The sequence below is a fragment of the Boleophthalmus pectinirostris genome, unplaced genomic scaffold (genome assembly GCF_026225935.1).
Source record: "Boleophthalmus pectinirostris isolate CB_2022bp ecotype Guang Dong unplaced genomic scaffold, ASM2622593v1 HiC_scaffold_8, whole genome shotgun sequence".
NCBI lineage: Eukaryota > Metazoa > Chordata > Actinopteri > Gobiiformes > Gobiidae > Boleophthalmus > Boleophthalmus pectinirostris.
This window is the reverse complement of record NW_026571515.1, coordinates 41,438,632-41,459,985: the sequence shown is the minus strand read 5'-3', so window position 1 is coordinate 41,459,985 and position 21,354 is coordinate 41,438,632. Positions and strand designations below refer to the sequence as shown.

Sequence of the window (21,354 nt, the reverse complement as noted above, 5' to 3'; positions counted from 1 at the left end):
AACAGTATCAAGTAGTTTTATAATAATATCCACTGACAAAACAGTTTAGAAACTAAGTTTGAGCTGTGTGTGCCCTCTGCTCCTCCTCTTTCTCCTCTGCTCCTCCTCCTCTTCCTCTCTCCAGCTCTCTTTCTCCTCTGCCCATCTTATCTCCATGAGGAGCTGATCTCAGGAACAGCCTCCCTCCTGACCTCCACAACACTGACTTCCACACTTTAAACCCAAACTCCATACACACGTGTTCATACAGGTCCATTCACCCACCACATCTGAGCGTAGCTGCACTTTATTGCTTTCAACTGTATGTTTTTACTGTATGTTCAGCTTTGCTCTATATTAATGCTTTTGTATTTGTTTATTGTTGTAAGTTGACTATGAGTGTCTAGAAAGGTGCCTGATTACAAGAAAGGCCTCCCATGGAAAGGACGGTCCTCTGCCGCCCCCTGCTGTACATGTTCACAATCCACACAACTGGAGGTAAAGGAGTTCATTTGGAAGAGGTTAAAGAGAAATGAGTGAGGCATGAAAACATGTGGTTTCCTCTGGTTTAATCATGAATAAAGCACAAAACAGTCATCAGGTTTATCACACAAATAAGCAAAATAAAACACAGCATTCACAGTATTCTACTGTTAGTACATGTAACATTAAATCTGCCTACAGAGCTGAGAATGAGTGGGACATGGAGACAGGGATTTTGGGTCCAAATGACATGACATTCTAAAGAGCCTAAAGAGTTTCAAATTTGAGATGGAGGGCAGTCAGAAATCTGTGGTGCAATTTGTTCTTTCTTCATATTGCTTACACTCTGACCTGGTTTATGGTTATTTTATTTTTTCTGCAATAACTATCTGACTATTTGAATATTTCTTTAGAAACATGTAGATCCTTTCCTTCCATTTCAAATGCTGACAGTATAAGGTGAACCCAGACTAACAGAGACACAGGGTTACTGACAGGGCTGTTAAGGGCAGGACCCACAGGACCTGGTGGAGCTTCAGGCTTTGCTCTTTTCAGACTCCGCCTCCGCACTCTCCGCTGCCCCTCCGAAACGCCGGCCCAGTTCTGACGTCAGCACAGAGCAGCATGACCTCTGTGCACAAAACAGGGTTAGAACAACATTGTGAATATTGTAAACGTGTTTAAGTAATATATTGAATTATACATAAATGCTAAGAGTAATTATCACATAATAAACTTTGTGGCTACTTTGAATCAGTCTGTACGGAGTTCTTTATCTTAAAGGCATTGTACCTGTTTTTAGGTGTTTTTCACATCTTAAAAGTATGGAAAAGAGAATAAGTTCATCTTAAACAGTTGCAGTGGTCCAAAGTTATTCCTCATTCATCTCATCAATTCAGAGCATCTTAATTATTCACCATGATGAGTTTATAAGCACTTTCCAAAACTCTCAGAGATCAGAGCTAAAATCAACTAGCATGCTAACAGTACATAAAATAGTATTGCTATTCATCTCATCTGCAGCCTTATAATTGAATGTAATGGTGCATTTATACATCAAAACTTGGACGAGGCCTGTAACACATTTACGTTATGGTGACAGGCATACAGAGATGTACTGCGATACACGATCATCCTGAAACTACTTTATGTTACTGATACAATAACAATCACTGTTGGGCAAGTTACTTTAAAACTGTAATGTGTTATTTATTACTGTCATTTCAAAGTAATTTGTTACATTACAATATTATTGCATTTAAAATGTAAGGCATTACATTACTATTGCATTACTTTAAGTTACTCTCACCAAAATAACTGCGAAGATGCTGAACTTTTGCGCCGGATATGTACTGAACCAGGACTAAACCAGGACAAAACCAGGACTAAACCAGAGCTGAACCAAGACTGAACCAGGACTATAACAGGACTAACCTCGGACGATACAGTGTTTGTTGTGACAGCTAAAAATGGGATTGAACTCAGAACCAAGGACTAAACTAGTACAAAACCAGGACAGTGTGAGTGCATCAGGTGAGACTTGGTTTAGCTCTCCTCACCTTGTCGTCCTTGGCCTGGCGGTGAGCTTTAGTCAGAAGCTCCAGCAGAGCCAGCAAGACCCCTAGGCCCAGCCCCAGCCCCAGCACAAAGAGTCCCCTCAGGTCATGTGCTTCTAGGGAGCCTCCCTCCTGGTCCTCCATGCAGCTCCGCGCCCACCACTTGTTCCTCAGGTAAGCCAGCGTCCCAGACTCACTCAGCTCCAAGATGGCAATGGACAGGTTCTTCATCAGAGGGAATCCTGGTACAGGAAGGTGAGGATTACATTTTTTTTTCTAAAAACTCTCCAAAAGCACTTTGAAAAGTCCTTTTTAACATGTTAAAATGTTTCTTTACTAGAAATGCTTTTGCTCATATATGTTTGATAGAGCTCATTTCTGTCAACTGTAATGTTTAGCATGAATGATTCATTTACAGGTGTATTTATTGTTCATCTGACCTGTAACTTGCCTGAGTGGCATTCCCTGCTTGCCTTTATGAAGTTAGATATGTTTATGCTGCTGTTGAGATAAGGATCATCTCCATTGAAAAAAGCATATTGCTGGTTCTCCCTAAATGACATAAAATGGATTCTTATGTTCTAATAACCTCATCAACCTCATTTGTTTTATTCACACATGTTTGAGTTATTCTTTATTATTACTCTGTCTAGATCTCCAAAGCTCAAATTGCTCTGTTCCACATTGTTATGTCATGATGAAGTAGTTTTTAAGTTAAAACTACCTTTAACCTTTAGTTCAGTAGAGATTGGCAATTCCTGGGCTAAAATCATCCAGATGATAGTGAAGGTGTATGAAGTTTAAAAACACAGTGGAGTACTTTTTGTTTTCCACATGACATCACAAGGTGAAATACAGTGTTTTCAGTTTGAGAGAAGAACTCAGCTTAAAGCTGCAGGATTTGTGGTTAAATAGGTGTGGGTATGTTTCGGTATGTTTTGATCAGGAAACAACATTATAATAGATTTAAAAATAGTATAAAAATGCAATTTCATATGGTAGATTGGTCAATGGTCACCCATAGTCAATGGGTGTCACCTCTGGGTGCTGCAATGCTGTATGCCCTCTCAGACACTACCTCCTCAGAGCGAGTGAGGGAGCAGTACCGGGCCACCGCCAGGTCCAGGGACACGGCCTCTCCAATGAATGCAAAGTTCCCCTCCTGAGCCCGCCGCATCCCCTCCCCCATGTTTGCCACAAAGCTCCGCCTCTTCTCCATCTGCTCGTACATGCGCTGGTACAGGGCGATCTTGGACGTCTGTGCATTCAGACAAACGGATTATTAGAATTAGAATAGAATAATGACTAGTCAAAAGTAAGAACACAACACACAAGTTTACTACTTTCTACCTTTTATATATACACACACAGAAGACATCAAATATGTGATGCGAGATGTATGGAATCATGCAGGAATAACTCCCGATCTTCTTGATGAACTCACCTGACGCAAACCAGGGCTGAAAGCAAAGGGTGGCTACTTTTTCAGAATCTAACATCTAAGACAGAGTTGAGTTATTTTGAGTGTATTTTTTATTTACTACATTCCATATGTCAGTCAAAGTTTTGATGTCTTCAGTGAGAATCTACAATGTAAATAATCATGGAGATAAAGAAGAAACATAAATGAAAAAGAATGTTCAAACATTTGACTGGTACAGTATGTCAGATAAACTTTTACATGTCATCTTTACCCTATTCAAAGCAGTATTTTTGGTTGATTCATGCATGTTTGAGTGATACTGTATTGTACTTCTTTTGAGTGCTCAGCAAATACCTACAGTCTATCTTCGCTCACTGCTCTGTACTTTTGATATATAAAAAAGAAAAAAAACTCTGAGCCCCAGTTCTAATACATGTCCTGTTCAAACCTCCAGGTCAAAGCCAGATCTTTCAGATCTCAAAAGCTAAAGCCTGGTTAGTACTGGGCTGGGAGACCACTGGGAAAATCAGGTACCAGAGTGGGGCACCAGTGGCAAAACTTTCATGATTATTGTGTCTGTGGGCAAGACACTTCACCCACCTTGCCTAGTATGAATATGGAATGTGAGTGTTGGTGGTGGTCAGAGGGTCCAGACAGAAGCCTTTTTCTGTCTGCCCCAGGGCAGCTGTGGCTACAATAGTAGTTTACCACCACCGAGTTTGGAGGGAATGAGTCTCGTGTAATGTCATGCACCCAGTTGACTTTGACCAACATGCAGTAAATTGACCTGTTTCTCTGATAAATGATATTATAGAAAATAGACTCTTATCTCTTAAGACGTGTCAGAATGTCAGTACCTCCTCAAAAACATACCTGGAGTTGTGTTTTGTTTCACTGACACATGTTTGAGTAACCATTTAGTACAGGTGGGAAATTAAAGAGTTGAAATTATCCAAATGATTCTAGTAAAGGTCTCTGGAATTTAAAAACATAGTGGAGCATTTCCTGCTTTGCCACATGACATCACAACAGAGTGTTTTCTGTTTGGGAGAAGAACTCAGCCTGGATTTGCAGGATTTATGTGTTTACTGTTAAACATGTGAGAATTAATTAAATTTAAGTATTTATTTTGCACATATGAAATATATAACATTGATTCAAACATGGATTAAAACACAATGAAACATCTCACAACAAAATGATTATCAAACATTATCATGAAATATCAAACATTTCCTCAAACTCTTTTTAAACAATGTTTCTGATGCCGTCACTAACCAGATGTGAAAACTGCTCCAGAATTTCCTGCCTCTGTATCATAGACAAAACTGAGCTTCTGATGTGACACATTTTGGAACATGAAAATTACAATTACAAGTTTTGTATCTATGAATCTCCGCATTGGTTTTCAAGTAAAATGTGAAATGATTAGGGATCATAGTTGTATTATAAAGAATTTTATACATAAAAATACAAAATTGATATATATGAATCTCATAAATATTAAGCATGTTAAGTTTGGTGAATAAATGAACAGACGATGTTAGTGGTATAGAATGAGTTGCAATTCGAACAAAACATTTTTGCACCAATAATATTTAGTTCAGAGTAGAGAAAGTGCAGCCCAGATGATATTACAGTACGACAGATAGGGATTAATTAAACTATAGTATATGGTAAGCAGAGATTCTGAGTCCAGAATTTTACAAACTTTTTTTTATAATACCAAGAGATTTGTTAATTTTTCTGGTCACCCAGTCAGCTGCTCTTTCCAGTTTAGATCATCATCAACAATGATGTGCAGGAATTTGGTGGATGAGACACGAGTTATTTCAGTTGAATCAATTTTGATTTTAGGGTTAGTTGGAATTTTTTATTTTTTTATTTTTTTTTGCCACAAAAAAATCATACAATTAGTTTTCTGATATTAATTTGTTCATTTTGAACTATTTGTCATAAGCAGATAATGCAGCATTAGTTTGGTTTGTTAGAACATTCAAGTTTGAATTGGATATAAATAAAGTCATATCACCAGCAAACACTACTGGGGTAAGATCTTAAGATATATAACATAAGATGTACAATAAAAATAATAAAGGAACTAACATGGAGCCCTGAGGAACTCCACACTGTAAATCAGCTTTATCAGAATTGCAACCATTAATATAATTAATTGCAAATATCATTCTGTAGTCACTTAAAAACTGTTTTATGAAAACCATATTTATATAACTTTGCAAGTAGAATTGAATTGTATGATTGACTGTATCAAAAGCTTTTGACAAGTCAAAAAAACAAAAAACTAAACAAAAACAAAAACAAAACACTGTAAGTAAACTGATTGTTGTCTTAATGTTATCTCATCTAATAATTAAACTAAAGACATGTAAGTACTGTGATTTTTATAAAAGCCATATTGATACTTATAAAGAACGGAATTATTATTTATATGAGAAAATAACCTTTTACAAATAACTTTTTCTAATGCACCAGCGATTTTACTTATTTCATTGAAGCTGAAAGGACAGCATTTGAGGACAGCTGGATGTAATGTCCAATGGATCTTCATAAGAGGCTGAAATATTTTTAACTAATTTTAAACCAGAATTAACAAAAAAATGTGTTAAATTTCTGTGCTATCTTAGCAGAAGTTTCATACATAGTTGCACCATCCACAAATACTGAAGGTACAGTTTGTGAATCTCACATCCTTTTGTAGTAGTTGGTTGATAACTTTCCAAGTACCTTTAATATTATTCCAGGTCTGGTTTATTTGGCTAAAGTAGTACTTCTTTCTTGCAGACCGTGAATAGAATGGACATAGTTGTTTCTGTATTCTGTATGAAAAGTAAGAGGGGTTGGATTGGATACATCATTTTTATAAAGTTTGTTTTTCTTCCTAAAGATTCTCAGCAAATCCAGTGTAAAACAAGCAAGTCTTTCGCTTTGATTTTCTGTAATTTTTTAGATGGAAATGGATGGAATCACAAAAATGTATTTTGATTTGCTTGCATGAAATGTTTGTATGCATCATTCACATTGAACTTTTCTATAATAAGTTTGCTCATATTCTTCTTTGAAATATTTTTTCTTTTCATAATGAATACTTTTTACCTTAAGTGAGCAGTATTGGAATTTAGGAAAGTGATCTGGCAAGTCTGAGTAAATAATCCCAGATTTATTTTCATGATTTAAATGGTTTGTAATTATATTGTCAATCAAGGTTGAATTCCTATTACTCACTTTTGTTGGTTTGTTAATTAATGGGAAAAATGACTTGAGAAAAGAGTATTTATAAAATGAATCAGTATATGAAACTGTTTTGTCTTTCAAAATATTTATATTGAAATCTCCTAAAATATAGCAAAGCTTGTTTTCAGAATTTAGTGAGTCCAACTTTCAATAAAATCTTTAAAGCTAAAATCTGGTGGACGGTAAATAACTCCAACAATTCAATTTTTTCCCTCACAACCAGAAAGCTCCACAAACAGTGACTCTATTTCCCCTTTATCAGAAGTAAGCCTGAGGTCATTCCTTAGTTTGAATTCATAATTGTTCTGAATGAAGAGAGAGACACTGCCCCTTACTCTATTATTTCTTACAAAATGACATGATTGATAATTAGTCAACTTAAAAAGATCACATGTGTCTTTGGTGAGCCATGTTTGTGATAAGGCAATAACAGAACGAAACAAAACACAACTCCAGACATGTTTTTGAGGCCACAGATCAGAAATGAGAGAGTAATATGGCCCTTTAAGATGTTTTATATCCATATTGTGGTTTACAATGAATAAAATGTAAAATATGATCTATATATATGTAGTTTAGTACCTTGAAGAACTGTGAGGTGGAGCCCCCCTCCACAGCCCCATACTCAATCACGTCCTGATTGGCCAGATCGCTGAAAGTCCTGATGGACGCGTGCTTTTTGTCCGTGTGGATCATGGCGTAGAAATTGGCAAAATAACAGGCTAGGAGCAGTACCGCGAACAGCCACCAGACGGCAGTGATCACACGTCCAGCCACAGCTTTAGGGTGAGGGCCAGCGCCTGAAGAGGGCAGCAAAGACACAGGGGCATACTTAAAAGGTGGTATTTTACTTGTATGGGGTATTAATATATTACATATTTAGGTCATCATGTTACCTTTTATTGTTTTGAAAATGCTATATTTGCCAAAAACAAAGTATAAACATGTTTTTATAAGTTTTGTTTTTGACACTCTTTATCACTGTACAATCAGAGTGCATTCCACTAACCAAAGTACTGCACATCGCATCAGGTTTGTCAAGTTGTGTACAGTTATATACAGTGTTGGGGAGTAACAGATTACATGTACCGGAGTTAAGTAATCAGAGTACAAATTATGAGTAACTGTATTCAGTTACAGTTACTGTTTCAGTGAGTTACTTTGTTGAAATAAGTGGATTACACAGCGGTATTTTTTATTTTTTTTTCCGTAATTCCACTCATTGCCGGACACTATACCAGGTCTAAACCAAGACTAAAACCAGGTCTAAACTAGGTCTAAACCAGGACTAAACCAGGTCTAAACCAGATCTAAAACCAGGTCTAAAATCGGTCTAAAACCAGGACTAAACCAGGACTAAACCAGGACTAAACCAGGTCTAAAGCAGGTCTAAAACCAGGTCTAAAACCAGGTCTAAAACCAGGTCTAAACTAGGACTAAACCAGGTCTAAACCAGGTCTAAAATCAGGTCTAAAACCAGATCTAAACCAGGACTAAAACAGGATTTAACAGGACTAAACCATGCTTCATGGACCGTGTCTCCTCCTCTTCTATCAATAATATTTTTTTAATTTGGTTAAGTAAAGACTTGGCCTTTTTATTTTCTTTTAGCAGATAAAACATTTCATGTGAAGATTTCCTCGTCTTTGCTTCTCTACAGCAAATCAAGTAATCCAAAGTATTCAGATTACATTACTCACTTTAAGTAATTTAATGGATTACATTACAAACTACATTTTGGGCTATGTAATCTGTAATCTGTAGGGGAATACATTTTAAAAGTTACCTTCCCAACACTGATTATGTATGATGTTTTTGGATATTTATGAAGAATCGTGTGGGAACATGGGTGATGTAGGCTCGAAGGAGGAGCACTGCACAGCATTTTACCTGTGAGCAGAGTTTGAACAGGGCCCGGGAGAGACTGCTTAGTCCTAAAACATGCATGGATGAAATCTAAAACCTCTTCTGACATGTTTTTAATGAGGCAACAACGTTATACAGTGGAAATAAGTATTTGATCCTTTGCTGATTTTGTAGGTTTGATCACTGACAAAGAAATGAACAGTCTGTAATTTTAATAATACATTTAGTTATTATAATATTGCAAATAAATAGCATTTCTTTTTGACAAATGGAAAGCTGTTTAGCTGACTGTGTCTTACCCTGCAGAGTGAGCGCTCCGGTGATGTACCAGAAACTGTGCAGCAGAGTGAAGGTCGTCTGCTCCTTATCCGGCTCTGCCCACTCAGACGGGCTCATCCTGAAAACAGAACTTATCATTATCATCAGTTTAAATTATGTATAAAAGCTGCTGACTGTAGTTTAGACCACTACAATCATGTTTAATTCATTTAACAATTCATATTTCAGTCTTTAGTTTGTCAAAACAGAATCCTACTAGTGAAGATAGATCATGTACCTGGTTTAAAAATGAATTACAATTACAACTGAATCTGCACTGTCAAAGCCTTAAAGTGCCCATGAAAAGTCGAACAGCTCATTGTACTAAAACACACTTCATACACAGATCATTGTATTTAAGATGTTGCTAAAAACAAACAAACAAACAAATAAACATAACTTCTACACAGAGATTACTATTTGACACATACAAATATAAGAACAATGTTTATGTTTATGTTTATTTATTAATATATTTATTCTATTCTGTCAAGTGAACAGAACTGAATTTATTTATTATTTTTGAGAGATGTTCACAGCTCCTCCAAGCAGCTTTTTCAGCTCCTCAGAAGCCGGATGAGCATGATCCATGTCCTCCCTTTCCAAAACTTGGCCGGATGACCCTTAGTCCAGTCGTAGTTTCGTCCTAGTTTAGATTTTTTGTTGGTTAAATCATCATTTTATTAAGTCCTGTGGGGCTACTGCTGCTGTGATTTTGGATTATATAAAAATACTTTTAACCTGTTACCATCCACCTAATTTTGCATGTGCACAATAGCACTACATACCCAAGTGCCATAGCTTATTAAAAGAAAACCTTAGAACCCACATGCTTGTGTGAGGCACCATTTTAAAGCTTAGGCCTTCTAGTTTCTGTAGATATGCATATGAAGACTGTGAGTGCTGCCTAACCTACAGTACAGTCAATTAAAAATTTTATTTTTTTGCTTCGAAAAAACAATAGAAAAAAATAAAGGCCTTAGCTTGGGCATACTTCATGCTAGGCATTTGTGACTCACTACACTCATTGTTCAAGTTGTTGGCAACAACTGTGTAGAATTTCAGATCTCTAGGACAAAGGGTTTTGATGCTGTGAGCCTTTGTGTATACAAAATGACAATTCGGCACAAGATTGCCAAATTTGTGCCAAAATAATAATAATATAATAATAATAATAATTGTTATTATTATAATACTAATTCTTCTGAGCTTCTGAGAAAAAAACCTAAAAGTAGCCAAAATTGTCCTCCAAGCGCCAGATCTGCGCTCCATGGCCCCTCCCGCTCTGCTCTCTGTGTCCCTCTCTGTTACGCTTATAAACACCGCGCCCCTTTCAAAGACTACTGCATGTCCCACCCACCGTTTGAAAGCTCTGGTGATAGGCTAAAACAATATGTCAATCACTTTCTGGAAGATCCAATGACTGAAGAGATTTCCCGTAAACAAACTGATGACGCGTGCGTAAAGCCAGGAAGTACATGGGTGCCTTAGCTTCTTCAGCGGCTTGTCCCACCTAAACCCCGCCACCGACAACAGCGGGGAGGGTCTCATTTTGAAGCTAAGAGTGTGAGGAAAACAAGCGTACCCAAGAGCGGGAGAGAAAGGGAACTCAGAGAGGGAGAAGGCTCGGAAAGGCAACATATCTTTTTACTCACGCATTCATCCATTCATACGGACGAGGATTTTCTGGATTATTTACCCACATGGAATTATTTTATGGAAAAAACAACTTGATATTCTTTTTCTGTGGATTATTACGGACTTATTGAGTACAACTTTTCATGGATTGAACGCGTTTTGGACCGACAGAACCGGCTCAAAGTTAAGAACGCGTATCTTATTCTTTGATTATGATGTGAATTTTTAAGTTATCACGTTTTGGGCTCGTTGTACGGCATAAAATGAATGATATGGTTGTTTTATTGAGAAATTAAGCTTTCAAACGATGTATGGCATGCCAGTAGTGAAAACAATAATGAAGGTGAATATACAGAGTGAACATTTTTTATTGGAAAATCGCCCGCCGGCGGGCGGGTGGATGGTAAGTTTAATTGTATGATGTATGATGCTTAAAGGGCCCATATTACATTATTCACCGATCTATGTTATAATATTGTTTCCTCATCAAAAACATACCTGGAGTTGTATATGTGTGTGTGTGTGTTTTATTTATTTATTTTATTCACACACACAAACCCTGCAAATTTGGGGTAAGTTTATGTCTCAAATACAATGCACTCTGTTCCACCTTGATGTCAGATGTACAGAGCTCTACTGTATTCTCCATACACCTTCACTACAGTCATTTGGATGATTTCAGCTCTGTAATTTCCAGTCTCTACTGAACTGGTGTTAACTTGCTGTTATTTGAAAACCTCCACTTCATGAGACGGAACAGAGAACAGAACAGAGAACAGAGCAGAACAGAGCGTTTTGAGCATTGGAGGGGATTTCTCAACCATGTGTGAATGAAACGAAACACAACTCCAGGTTTGTTTTTGAGGAGTGAACAACATGTCAACATGTATAACATGTCTTACATGTCACAAGAATCAGTTTTGTGTAATATCAGACTTCAAATCTACACCACAGTTCTGCCCTACATATGCAAAAGAGCTTAACTCTGAGTGTGAAACTGAGAAAAAAGATTTTAAAGTTTCTATTTTGTCCAGACAAAAGTATAATAGGTAGGGCAGCCAAAATTTCACAACGAGCTGCTATAATGAAGAAATATTTGTATGTGAAAAATATTGAGCTCAAATTTGACCTTTGACCCTTATTTGTCAGTTCCTGCTCTCTGCTTTTGTATCGTGAGCCAAAAATAAGAACTTGTGCAAAGACAAAATGCAGAAAATGACATGGTCATTATTTGCTTGATTTTCTCCAGACTTTCATCCGTTCTAAGAAAAATACGTCACCAAGCTCCAGTCATCATGTGTTTGTTTGAAATGATCTAGAAGAGTTTTGGATTTCCTGTTTAGTGTTGATCAGGATCATGCAGCGTCACTTCCACAGTGAAACAGTTTGACACAAGTGACTTTGCAGTACAGTATGAGTAAATACACAAAATACTTTCACATTAAAGATAATAAATATAATTGAATATAAAGGTGTATTTACTGAATGTGTTCAGACCCTGTGCCAAGGCCACAACAAAAAGAAGGAGGCAAGAGGTTGGATTTTAAAAGAAAATATAACTGAACTAAATCACAAACAAAACATACACTGTTACTGTCTTTTGTCTTTGCACGATTGTCTTTGGTTCATGATACAAAGGCAAGGAACAGGAACTGGCAAATAAGGGTCAAAGGTCAATTTTGAGCTCAATATTTTCCACTATATTTATTCACACGATAAAGGAGGTCTCAAATACAAACAAAATGACATTGCCTTTGTAGGGCAGAATTGTAATCAGTAAAAGCAATATTTGATTCATATCAGGGAACATATATCTTTTTTAAGACCTCTACATGAGCAGCTGTCTTTAAATTATACAATACAAATCAAATCTCTTTTGTTTTGTTTGTCAGAAAACACATTTCTATCTTTGCCCAACATCATACAGCCCTACCATGCATGTCCCAGCTAGCTTGGGACTCACCTACAGACGAGAAAGATGGAGAGTCCAGTGAGGAGGAAGGCGATGAGCAGCCCCACCCACATGTCGGCGGAGAAGGGTGCCAGCAGGCTGAGCGCACTCTCGTGGGTCACCAGATCTTTGTTGAGGATGAAGCCCAGGCCAGTCTGGAGGAACGGGGTGCTCATGTCCACGTGCCTCTCCCGCACTGACGTGAGGGTGAGGGGGGCCACCGCCAGGTCTGCCTCCTGAAGGACAATGTTAAATGCATCATGGATGGACATATGACAGGTCAGCTCAATAGGGCTGTTACTGAGTAAAGAAATTCTTGATCAACTAAATGTCCTGCAGAACAATTAGTGGATTAAAAAGCACTGAAACTATTATGTATCTGTGTATCTGACCCAAACTGCACTCACAAGACTACACCTGCAAAAGACATGCATGCAAAAACTACAATTTGTGCAGAAAAGGTACTAGGAAGCAATGTATTTATAAAGACAGATATAATATAATATATACAAGGCGAAACATCGTCACTCTAAAACTTCTGTCCAGTGACAGAATTGAAATTCATTCTTCTGCCCTGATGCCAAAACACTGATGAATCCTTCTAAAAAGGTGAACAACTGTAGAACTCTACCTTCAAATAATACAACGCTGGAAATGTGATCAAACTCTAACTATCACAGCATGACTGGTAATGATTTAAGATTTAAAATAGCTCACTGGGTATAGCCCGACATTGAAATATATGAAGTATTTCATTAGTGGTTAAGATGAAGATTAGAGGAGACAGGCACTGGGGGAGTGGAGGAAGTGGATCAGACCAGAGCATTGTGTGTGTGCTTTACAGGAGCACCAAGAATCAGGGTCCTTGATGTCATGTTTCTATAGTTGCAGGATTAGTATGTTTCATCTGAGTGTGTCTCTGGGCAGCATGTGTCTGTGAAACAGTTTATGAAATGTGCTGTGTTGTGTTTGAACGCACCCCTCGGATAACCTCTCCGATCATGCCACTCCACTGGCCGCTTTGGTCTATGGCCCCATAGCGCCCATCCTTCACCAGGTGGACCTTGTATGTGAAGCCCACCCGTTTGGCCAGCTCGGTCAGCAGGTCGATGCAGTAGCCCTCCAGCTCACTGCCGTGACTCATGGCATATGGCTCTTCCTGCAAAACAGACAGGACAACTGTTTAAACTCAATGGTTTCCCAAACTTTTTTTTCTGGAGACCCACAAACCTTTGCGACCCAACTCATTAGACATTATCTGTAAATCTCAAAATAAAGGTGGATTTGACCATTACTGAACATTAATGAGGATATTTTATTGTTGACTGACTGTGTCTCTGAACAATTAATAATGCATCAGACACTCAAAGACACTTTACAGAGCATTATTCCTTCACTCCATACCCGGTGGTGACAAGCTACTACTGTAGCCACAGTTGCCTGGGGCAGACTGACAGTAGCGAGGCTGCCAATCTGCGCCACTGGCCCCTCCGACCACCACCATCATTCACACACACACCACTTTCCTACTAGGCAATGAGGGTGAAGTGTCTTGCCTAAGGACACAATTAGTATTACTCAAGTTTTAACAATGAAAAACAGTCATTGAAGCAGCAATAAAATGGATCCATAAGTCAGTTATTTGGAAATTAAATGTAGCCAATTTCTTTTTTTTTTTTTTCATCAGCAACATTGGAACAAAATAGTCAATAAAAGAATTACAAAAAGATTAAAAATTATACAAAACATGTCTTAACATTTCTAAATCAGATAGGTGGGCCTGTCTGTGTTTTTGTAGCGTGTTCCAGTCCGGGTGCAGGAGGAGAGCACAACATGTACGTCAGTGTCAGAACTGTAAACTGCAGACTGACATGCAGATAGTGACAAGGCGACCCCCAAAAAAATCTCTTGCAATACACCTGAGGGTCGCGACCCAGTCTTTGGGAAACAATGTTTTATGCGGTTTGTGGGAGGCTGGACTTTTACTGAGCAACCAGCAGGTGGTGCCAGAACGTCTTGACTCTTCAATGAAAGAGGAACGTGTGAGTTAAGTTCATGTGCCCTGTGGCTGGTCAGCTATAGTTGTTTTATATTGTTAATTATCCATACCATTCGATGGGTCTTACGTTTTATCAAAGTACATACACATAGTGTCTGTATGAAGTAACTAAGGATATCTGCTGCTACTGCACTTTGAACCACTCACACAATACTGAATATCATTATATCATTATCACACTCACACACAGTAGGAAGCTTTGGTGACATGTCACCTCATGAGTCCATGTAAACATGAGCATAGAACTAAAACCAAACTTTGCAATATTCTCCATTGCGATAGATACATTTTATGCCATACTGTGGAGGATTGAAGCCATAAAAGCAATATTTCCACGGAAATGTTTCCGGAATTCCAGAAGAGGCCCTCCTCCAGGTCAAAAATGGTGCTTTCTCAACTGGTTCGCCTGTATTCAGCCTCACATCACACTGTGTTTCGTTTTATGTTTGTGATGTGTGCGAGTGCGTGTGTGCGTGTTTGGGTCGTCTGGTTGTGTGGGGTCAGGCAGGTGTGGGTATTGGGTTGGTGGGTGGATGGAAATGTGGGATTGTTTTTAATCACTGTAAAGCACTTTGTGTTACAGTTTTGTATGAAAAGCGCTTTATTAATAAAGTTTGATTGATTGATTGAAAAAAGAGTCAGGTGTGTGGAGATGCTCACACACTTAGAATGTTTTTCAGCACAGTAAAATCAACTTCACACTAATGCTAATGTTTTCAGTGGGAGAGGAATCTACTTCTCTTTGCTTTTCATATGGAAAATCTGGAACAACTGCATGTAACTTTATGAAAGTGCAATAAAATCAACTCAGTCAAAAAACATGTTCTGAGGGAGTCTATGGAGTAGAGTCTATAAAATTCAAATTGGTTTTGGAGGCTGTGATTGGAGAGAAACTGGAGAGACATTTAAGTCAGTGTTGTGGCTGTGTGTGTGAATGTCCCAGTGCAGAGGAGAGTACCTTTATGGTGGTGATGGATAGCTCCTTGACATCTGAAAGAGAAAAACAAAGCAGTGCTTAAATCTGGATTGTAATAAAGTATGTCAGCATAATGAAGCGTGACAGTCAGGGGGATTAGACCAGGTCCAGCCCAGGACTAGCCTTTATCGAGGAGCTCGCTGTAAATAAGCCACAGCCGCACAAAGAGCCGCTTGTTGTGCTTGTTTTTGGGGAGAGGGACCCGGGTTCTTTCAGGCCCCGTGGGGTGATCAAAGGGGCCCCTCCTTCAGGATGTTTTCCAGCTTTGTTTGTTAAGGATCAGAGCTGTGATGGATCCCACAGCCCCACAGCTCCTGACTCTGAGAGGAGGGCCATTGTTTGCAGCTGGGACCAGTCATGTTCCCAGGGGCTCCAGAGAATGCCAGGACTGCTCCCACCAGGTCTAGACCCGGTCCAAAACCGGTTCAGACCCAGTGCCCGGCTGCTCCAGACCCAGCTGAAAGATCTGAATGGGCCACATGGAGGCTATGACAGTTCATGTCTAAGCCCAGCAGGACTTTGGCCCCTCTGCTGGTGAGAACGGCCCCAGGGTCCTCAGAGGGCTCTCTGAGGACTCCAGAGATGAGGCTGCCAACATGAAGGAGTCAAGAGAGAGAGACGTGACCCTGGCTGTGGTCAGCCAAACTAATGCTGTGGTCAGCCAAACACTGCAGGCTCTCCAACTGCCCAGTGCACACTCACACCAGTCTACTTGTGCAGGGGCATTCTCAAACCAAACATTTTTTTCTTTTTTGTTATTTCTTTTGTTCATCTTCTACTGTTGAGTGGATGTGAACAAGAAGGGATAAAGATAATTTGCACTAAAATAGTTTTGGCATTGAGAGCACTGCTACACAAAGAGTCCAATGAAAGTCTGGGAGGATGTTTTAAAAAGGGGAGTTATTATGTAAAATCATGACGTCACTCAAAGTCTTGATTGAGTCATACATGTTTTAGTAATCCTGGATATAAATAAGTTGTTTACTGTGAAATGCAACAAAGAAGAGACTGAGTCTATCAGTTCTGAACAGCAAGTTAATGGACTAACTTCTATTATTATTATTTCTTTTAAAAAAAAAAGTAAAATAATTTTCACTAAATACCTGACATGTTTATAAAGCATTTCATAGATGTAGTTTTGCACTCTGCCCTCTCTGTTTGAGGTCACATGTATACATATATGCTATATATATATATATATATATATATATATATATATATATATATATATATATATATATATATATATATATATATATATATATATATATATATATATATATATATATATATATATATATATATATATATATATATATATATCATACAGGACTTAAGAGGAGAACAATAGCATTCAGACTGCACACACAAATATGCTTCAAGTCAGACAGGTTTAAAACAAGATACTGGAACTCATGAACCTCACATCACATTGTATATTTCAGAATTTCAGTGCTGTTTCATACTATGGAATGAATACCAATGATTTATACTTAATAATTAATGAATTCTGAATTAGAATTTTAGGATTTGGTATAAAGACTAGAAGAACATATTTTCTATTTTCTTTTTTTAATATTCTTATTTTCATTTTTTTTTTTTATTAGCAAATAGGGGGAAAAAAAGCCTTGAATTCAATCAAATATATAATTCTCATTCTAAAAATTGATTCAGAACAACAGTGTTATAGCCAAGGTGGTCCATTCCATGCTCACTCTCCACACTTAACCCACATTGTATGTTTCATACTGTCCTACCTAATATAACCTATAACCCACCCCACATATACACACTCTCAAAAATGAAATGGACATTTCAAATCTCAAACAAATGAGACTTTTCTCTCAAAACTGTGACCAGAGGTGGGTAAAAATTAGACAAACTAAATCATCTCTGATGGAGCTGCAAGAAACAAAAGTGTTCAAATCATTTCTTATTATCGCTTTTGTCACTTGTAAACTCACAATGGGAAGAGTAACCATTTTTTTTTTTTTTTTTTTTTACTTAAGTAGAATTACTTCAATAAATATAACTGTAGTGGGAGTAAAAGTCTGCTGCTTTTTTTTAAGTCACTTAAGTAAATATAAATGAGTCCCACCCACCTCTGGCTGTGACACTTACCTCCGCTGGCAGCCAAAGCGCACAGAGCGGCGAGCACCAGACCCATGCAGCTCCTCATTTTGTCCCAGCGGAGTGAGTGTCTGGGTAGTGGTCAGCGCGGGCTCCTGATCTTGTGCTGGTCAGTCTGGTCCTCTGGCTCTTCTGTGCTGGGGACTTCACAGCAGCTGCAGTGGACACAGGGGCCGACTGGGGAGGCTTCTGGGGACGGGGCCTTTATATGGGGGGCCGGGAGGAAAGGCAGCATGTGACTTTTGATCAAGCTATTTCATCATGATGATAGCTTGAATTTCAGTTTGAACTTTGTGTTACACAGTTTGTAGGGCGGCTCTATTTGTTAACAGTGAAGACAGCTTATACAATATAAAAGCCCATGTCTGATGTTGGGGTTTCGGCACATTACCTTCATTAAAGCTAACATGCCACGTGTTTTTGGCAATGGTTACGTAACATTGGGTGTGAGAGTTGGGGGTTTGGGGAGGGAGCAGATGTATGCAGAGGAGGGGATGTTTTGTTCCTGGCATGGAGTCACTCCTCACAGTCTGCTCTCAAAGATTATTTTAGGTCAAAAGACAAGAGAGAAATAAGACATGCTGTAATCATGATGTGAAGTTTGGGGTTATGAAATGAAAGTCATCATTTTAAAAGTACTGTAGTATGGTGTGCTGGACTAACTCCTAAGTTAATAAAGCTTATAATTCTTAAACTTAGGGACATTGTAGTGTTCATTCAAACTGATGTATTGCAGGCTGAGGACCTTATATGTAAATGAATTATAACTCAGAAACAAACAAAAAAAAGTGTTCTTGTCGCTCACAAATGAAACACACATCAGCATACTTTTTTAAATCTCAATGGAGAAATGAGAGTTTCAAATCTGTATTTTGCCCCATCCATCCATTTTCTTCCGCTAGTCCGGGGCCAGGTCGCGGGGGCAGCAGTCTAAGCAGGGACTCCCAGACTTCCTTCACCCCAAACACGTCCTCCAGCTCCTCCGGGGGGACCCCGAGGCGTTCCCAGGCCAGCCGAAAGACATAGTCCCTCCAGCGTGTCCTGGGTCTTCCCCGGGGCCTCCTCCCGGTGGAACATGCCCGGAACACCTCCCTAGGGAGGCGCCCAGGAGGCATCCGGAACAGATGCCCGAGCCACCTCAACTGGCTCCTCTCGACGTGGAGGAGCAGAGGTGTGACTGAGCTCCTCACCCTATCTCTAAGGGAGCGCCCAGCCACCCTGTGGAGGAAACTCACTTTGAGCGCTTGTATCTTGATCTCGTCCTTTCGGTCACTACCCAGAGCTCATGACCATAGGTGAGAGTAGGAACAAAGACTGACCGGTAAATCGAGAGCTTCGCCTTTCGACTCAGCTCCCTCTTCATCACAACAGTCTGATACAGCGACCACATCACTGCAGACGCTGCACCGATCCACCTGTCAATCTCACGCTTTGTCCTCCCCTCACTCGTGAACAAGACCCCGAGATACTTGAACTCCTCCACTTGAGGCAGGGACTCTCCACCCACTCAGAGAGAACAAGACACCTTTTTCCACTCAAGAACCATGGCCTCGGACTTGGACGAGCTGATTCTCATCCCAGCAGCTTCACACTCAGCTGCAAACCGCCCCAGTGCACATTGCAGGTCCTGGCCTGATGAAGCCAACAGGACAACATCATCTGCAAACCGCAGAGACAAGATCCGTGTGGTCCTCAAACCGGACCCCCTCCGGCCCCTGACTGCGCCTAGAAATTCTGTCCATACATACAATGAAGAGAACTGGTGACAAAGGGCAGCCCTGGCGGAGTCCAACATGCACCTGGAACAGTTCTTTCTGCTTGCAATGCAAACACAGCTCCTGCTCTGGTCATACAGGGACTGGACAGCCCTTAGCAAAGGGCCCGAACCCCATACTCCGGTTTGCCAGTCCAGAGGTACTATCCCCAACCACCATGAGATGTTGAAGAGGCATGTCAGCCAAGACGGCCCCACAACATCCAGAGACTTACGGTTCTCAGGACGGATCTCAGCCACCAAGGAGTTTGTCAACCACCTCAGTGACTTCAGCCAGGGTGATGGATGAGTCCTCCTCCGAGTCCCCAGTCTCGGCTTCCTCCTCGGAAGACGTGAAGGTGGGATTGAGGAGATCCTCAAAGTATTCCTTCCACCGCCGGACAATGTCCTCAGTCGAGGTCAACAGCTCTCCCCCTGCACTGTAAACAGTGTTGGTGAAGAACTGCTTCCCCCTCCTGGGGCCTGCGATACCCATCAGCTGCCTCAGGAGTCCCACGAGCCAACAAGCCTGATAGGACTCCTTCTTCAGCCTGACAGCATCCATTACTTCCTTTGTCCACCACCGAGTTCGGGGATTACCGCCGAGGCAGGCACCACAGACCTTATGCTCACAGCTCCGAGCAGCCGCATCGACAATAGAGTCCGAGAATGAAGCCCACTCGGACTCCATATCTCCAGCCTCACGGAATCTGGGAGAAGTCCTCCCAGAGGTGCGAGCTGAAAGTCCCTCTGACAGAGGGCTCTGGAAGGGCAGCCCCACGTCACTCCTTTGGGCTGTGCCCACCAGGTTCTCACCGTCGAGCACCCACCCCAGACCTGGCTCCAGGGCGGAGCCCCGGTGACACCAATCCGTGCGATGTATCTGGCCTTGTTCGTGCACTCAACATAGAGGACTTCTGAATCATTCTTCATCTGACCTGTCCCCCAGGACCTGTTTGCCTTGGGTGACCCTACCAGGGGCATGAAGCCCCCGACAACACAGCTCCAAATCATTCGGGCACTCAAACCCCTCCACCACAATAAGGTGACGGTTCAAGAAGGGGCTGTATTTTGCCCCATTTCAGAAAAACACCTCACACACCTTAACTCTGTTTTCCTGTCAAAAAATAGTACACATAAACAAGAGCATTTCTCATATGTCATGGGAAAAGAATGGTCATGCAGTCTTGATTTGTTCAGTATCATCATTATTATTATTGTTGTTATTATGAAATGAGTGTTAATGATGAGTTGTGTATGGTCATTTAACATTTTCAAGTGAATAACTTGAAACAAATTTACAAATTTATGAAAAATATTTGTGTCATGCGGTGCCCCCTCACTGGTTGTGAATAGTTGTGCACTGTGCCACTGGCCCGTATGGATAATCCGGCCTTGCATCATGCTGGGAGTGTTCTACATGTATGTGTATGGTGGAATGTTCAGTAGTGACCATGGTGACTGAAAATTCAAAATTGATTTAAACAGCATAGGAGTCTGTAATCAGTACAAGTTTAGGGTCTTGTAGGTGTTTGATTTTCAACAAAAAGGTGAGTGATTAACTGGAAAACAGTTGGATAATTCCAGCTAGCTTGTGACTATAAATGTGTTTGTGAGGGACTTGTTTAAAAGGACAAATAATCTTACAAAAAGCCTGTTCTTTCTGGTCAGATTGTGTTGAAACCTAGGACAGAGCATGTCTGCAGTTAGTTCCCCCAGGGAATGTGGATGACATCAGCTGCAAAGTAACAATAAATAAACAAATAAAAAATAACTGACAGGTTGCTCCTCTAGAAGGGTGCTCCTGCACACCACTCCTCCACAGGGCTGTGGGCTGTAGAGGAGGTTCTGGAGGAGGAGTCTGTCTCCTGACCAGGCTCCTGGGATCCTCACAGTGACTCCCAATCTCAGGGGGGCCCATTTTTTTCCCAACTGAAGGTTTGTGTGTCTGCAACTGAGATTTGGGAAAA

General features: G+C 40.1%; 1 protein-coding gene across 1 annotated transcript; it reads right to left on the bottom strand.

The window, feature by feature from the left end:
* Window positions 1-542: 542 nt before the first annotated feature.
* Window positions 543-17,795, bottom strand: si:ch211-251b21.1 (uncharacterized protein LOC571720 homolog). The gene is made up of 9 exons (XM_020942039.2): window positions 17,623-17,795; window positions 15,484-15,515; window positions 13,446-13,625; window positions 12,479-12,702; window positions 8,859-8,956; window positions 7,276-7,493; window positions 3,057-3,276; window positions 2,022-2,260; window positions 543-1,093 (listed from the first exon to the last, which is right to left on the bottom strand). Exons 1-9 carry the CDS (start codon window positions 17,678-17,680, stop codon window positions 998-1,000), a joined length of 1,365 nt encoding a protein of 454 aa, XP_020797698.2. The 5' UTR covers window positions 17,681-17,795; the 3' UTR covers window positions 543-997.
* Between the last annotated feature and the right edge of the window lie 3,559 nt (window positions 17,796-21,354).

Coding starts and splice junctions, on each gene's coding strand:
- si:ch211-251b21.1 (XM_020942039.2), bottom strand. CDS start 17,680: ATGAGGAGCTGCATGGGTCTGGTGCTCGCCGCTCTGTGCGCTTTGGCT. Junction 15,516..17,622: donor CGCTTTGGCTGCCAGCGGAG/GTAAGTGTCACA, acceptor TTTCTCTTTCAG/ATGTCAAGGAGCTATCCATC. Junction 7,494..8,858: donor CGGAGCGCTCACTCTGCAGG/GTAAGACACAGT, acceptor TGCCCTCTTCAG/GCGCTGGCCCTCACCCTAAA.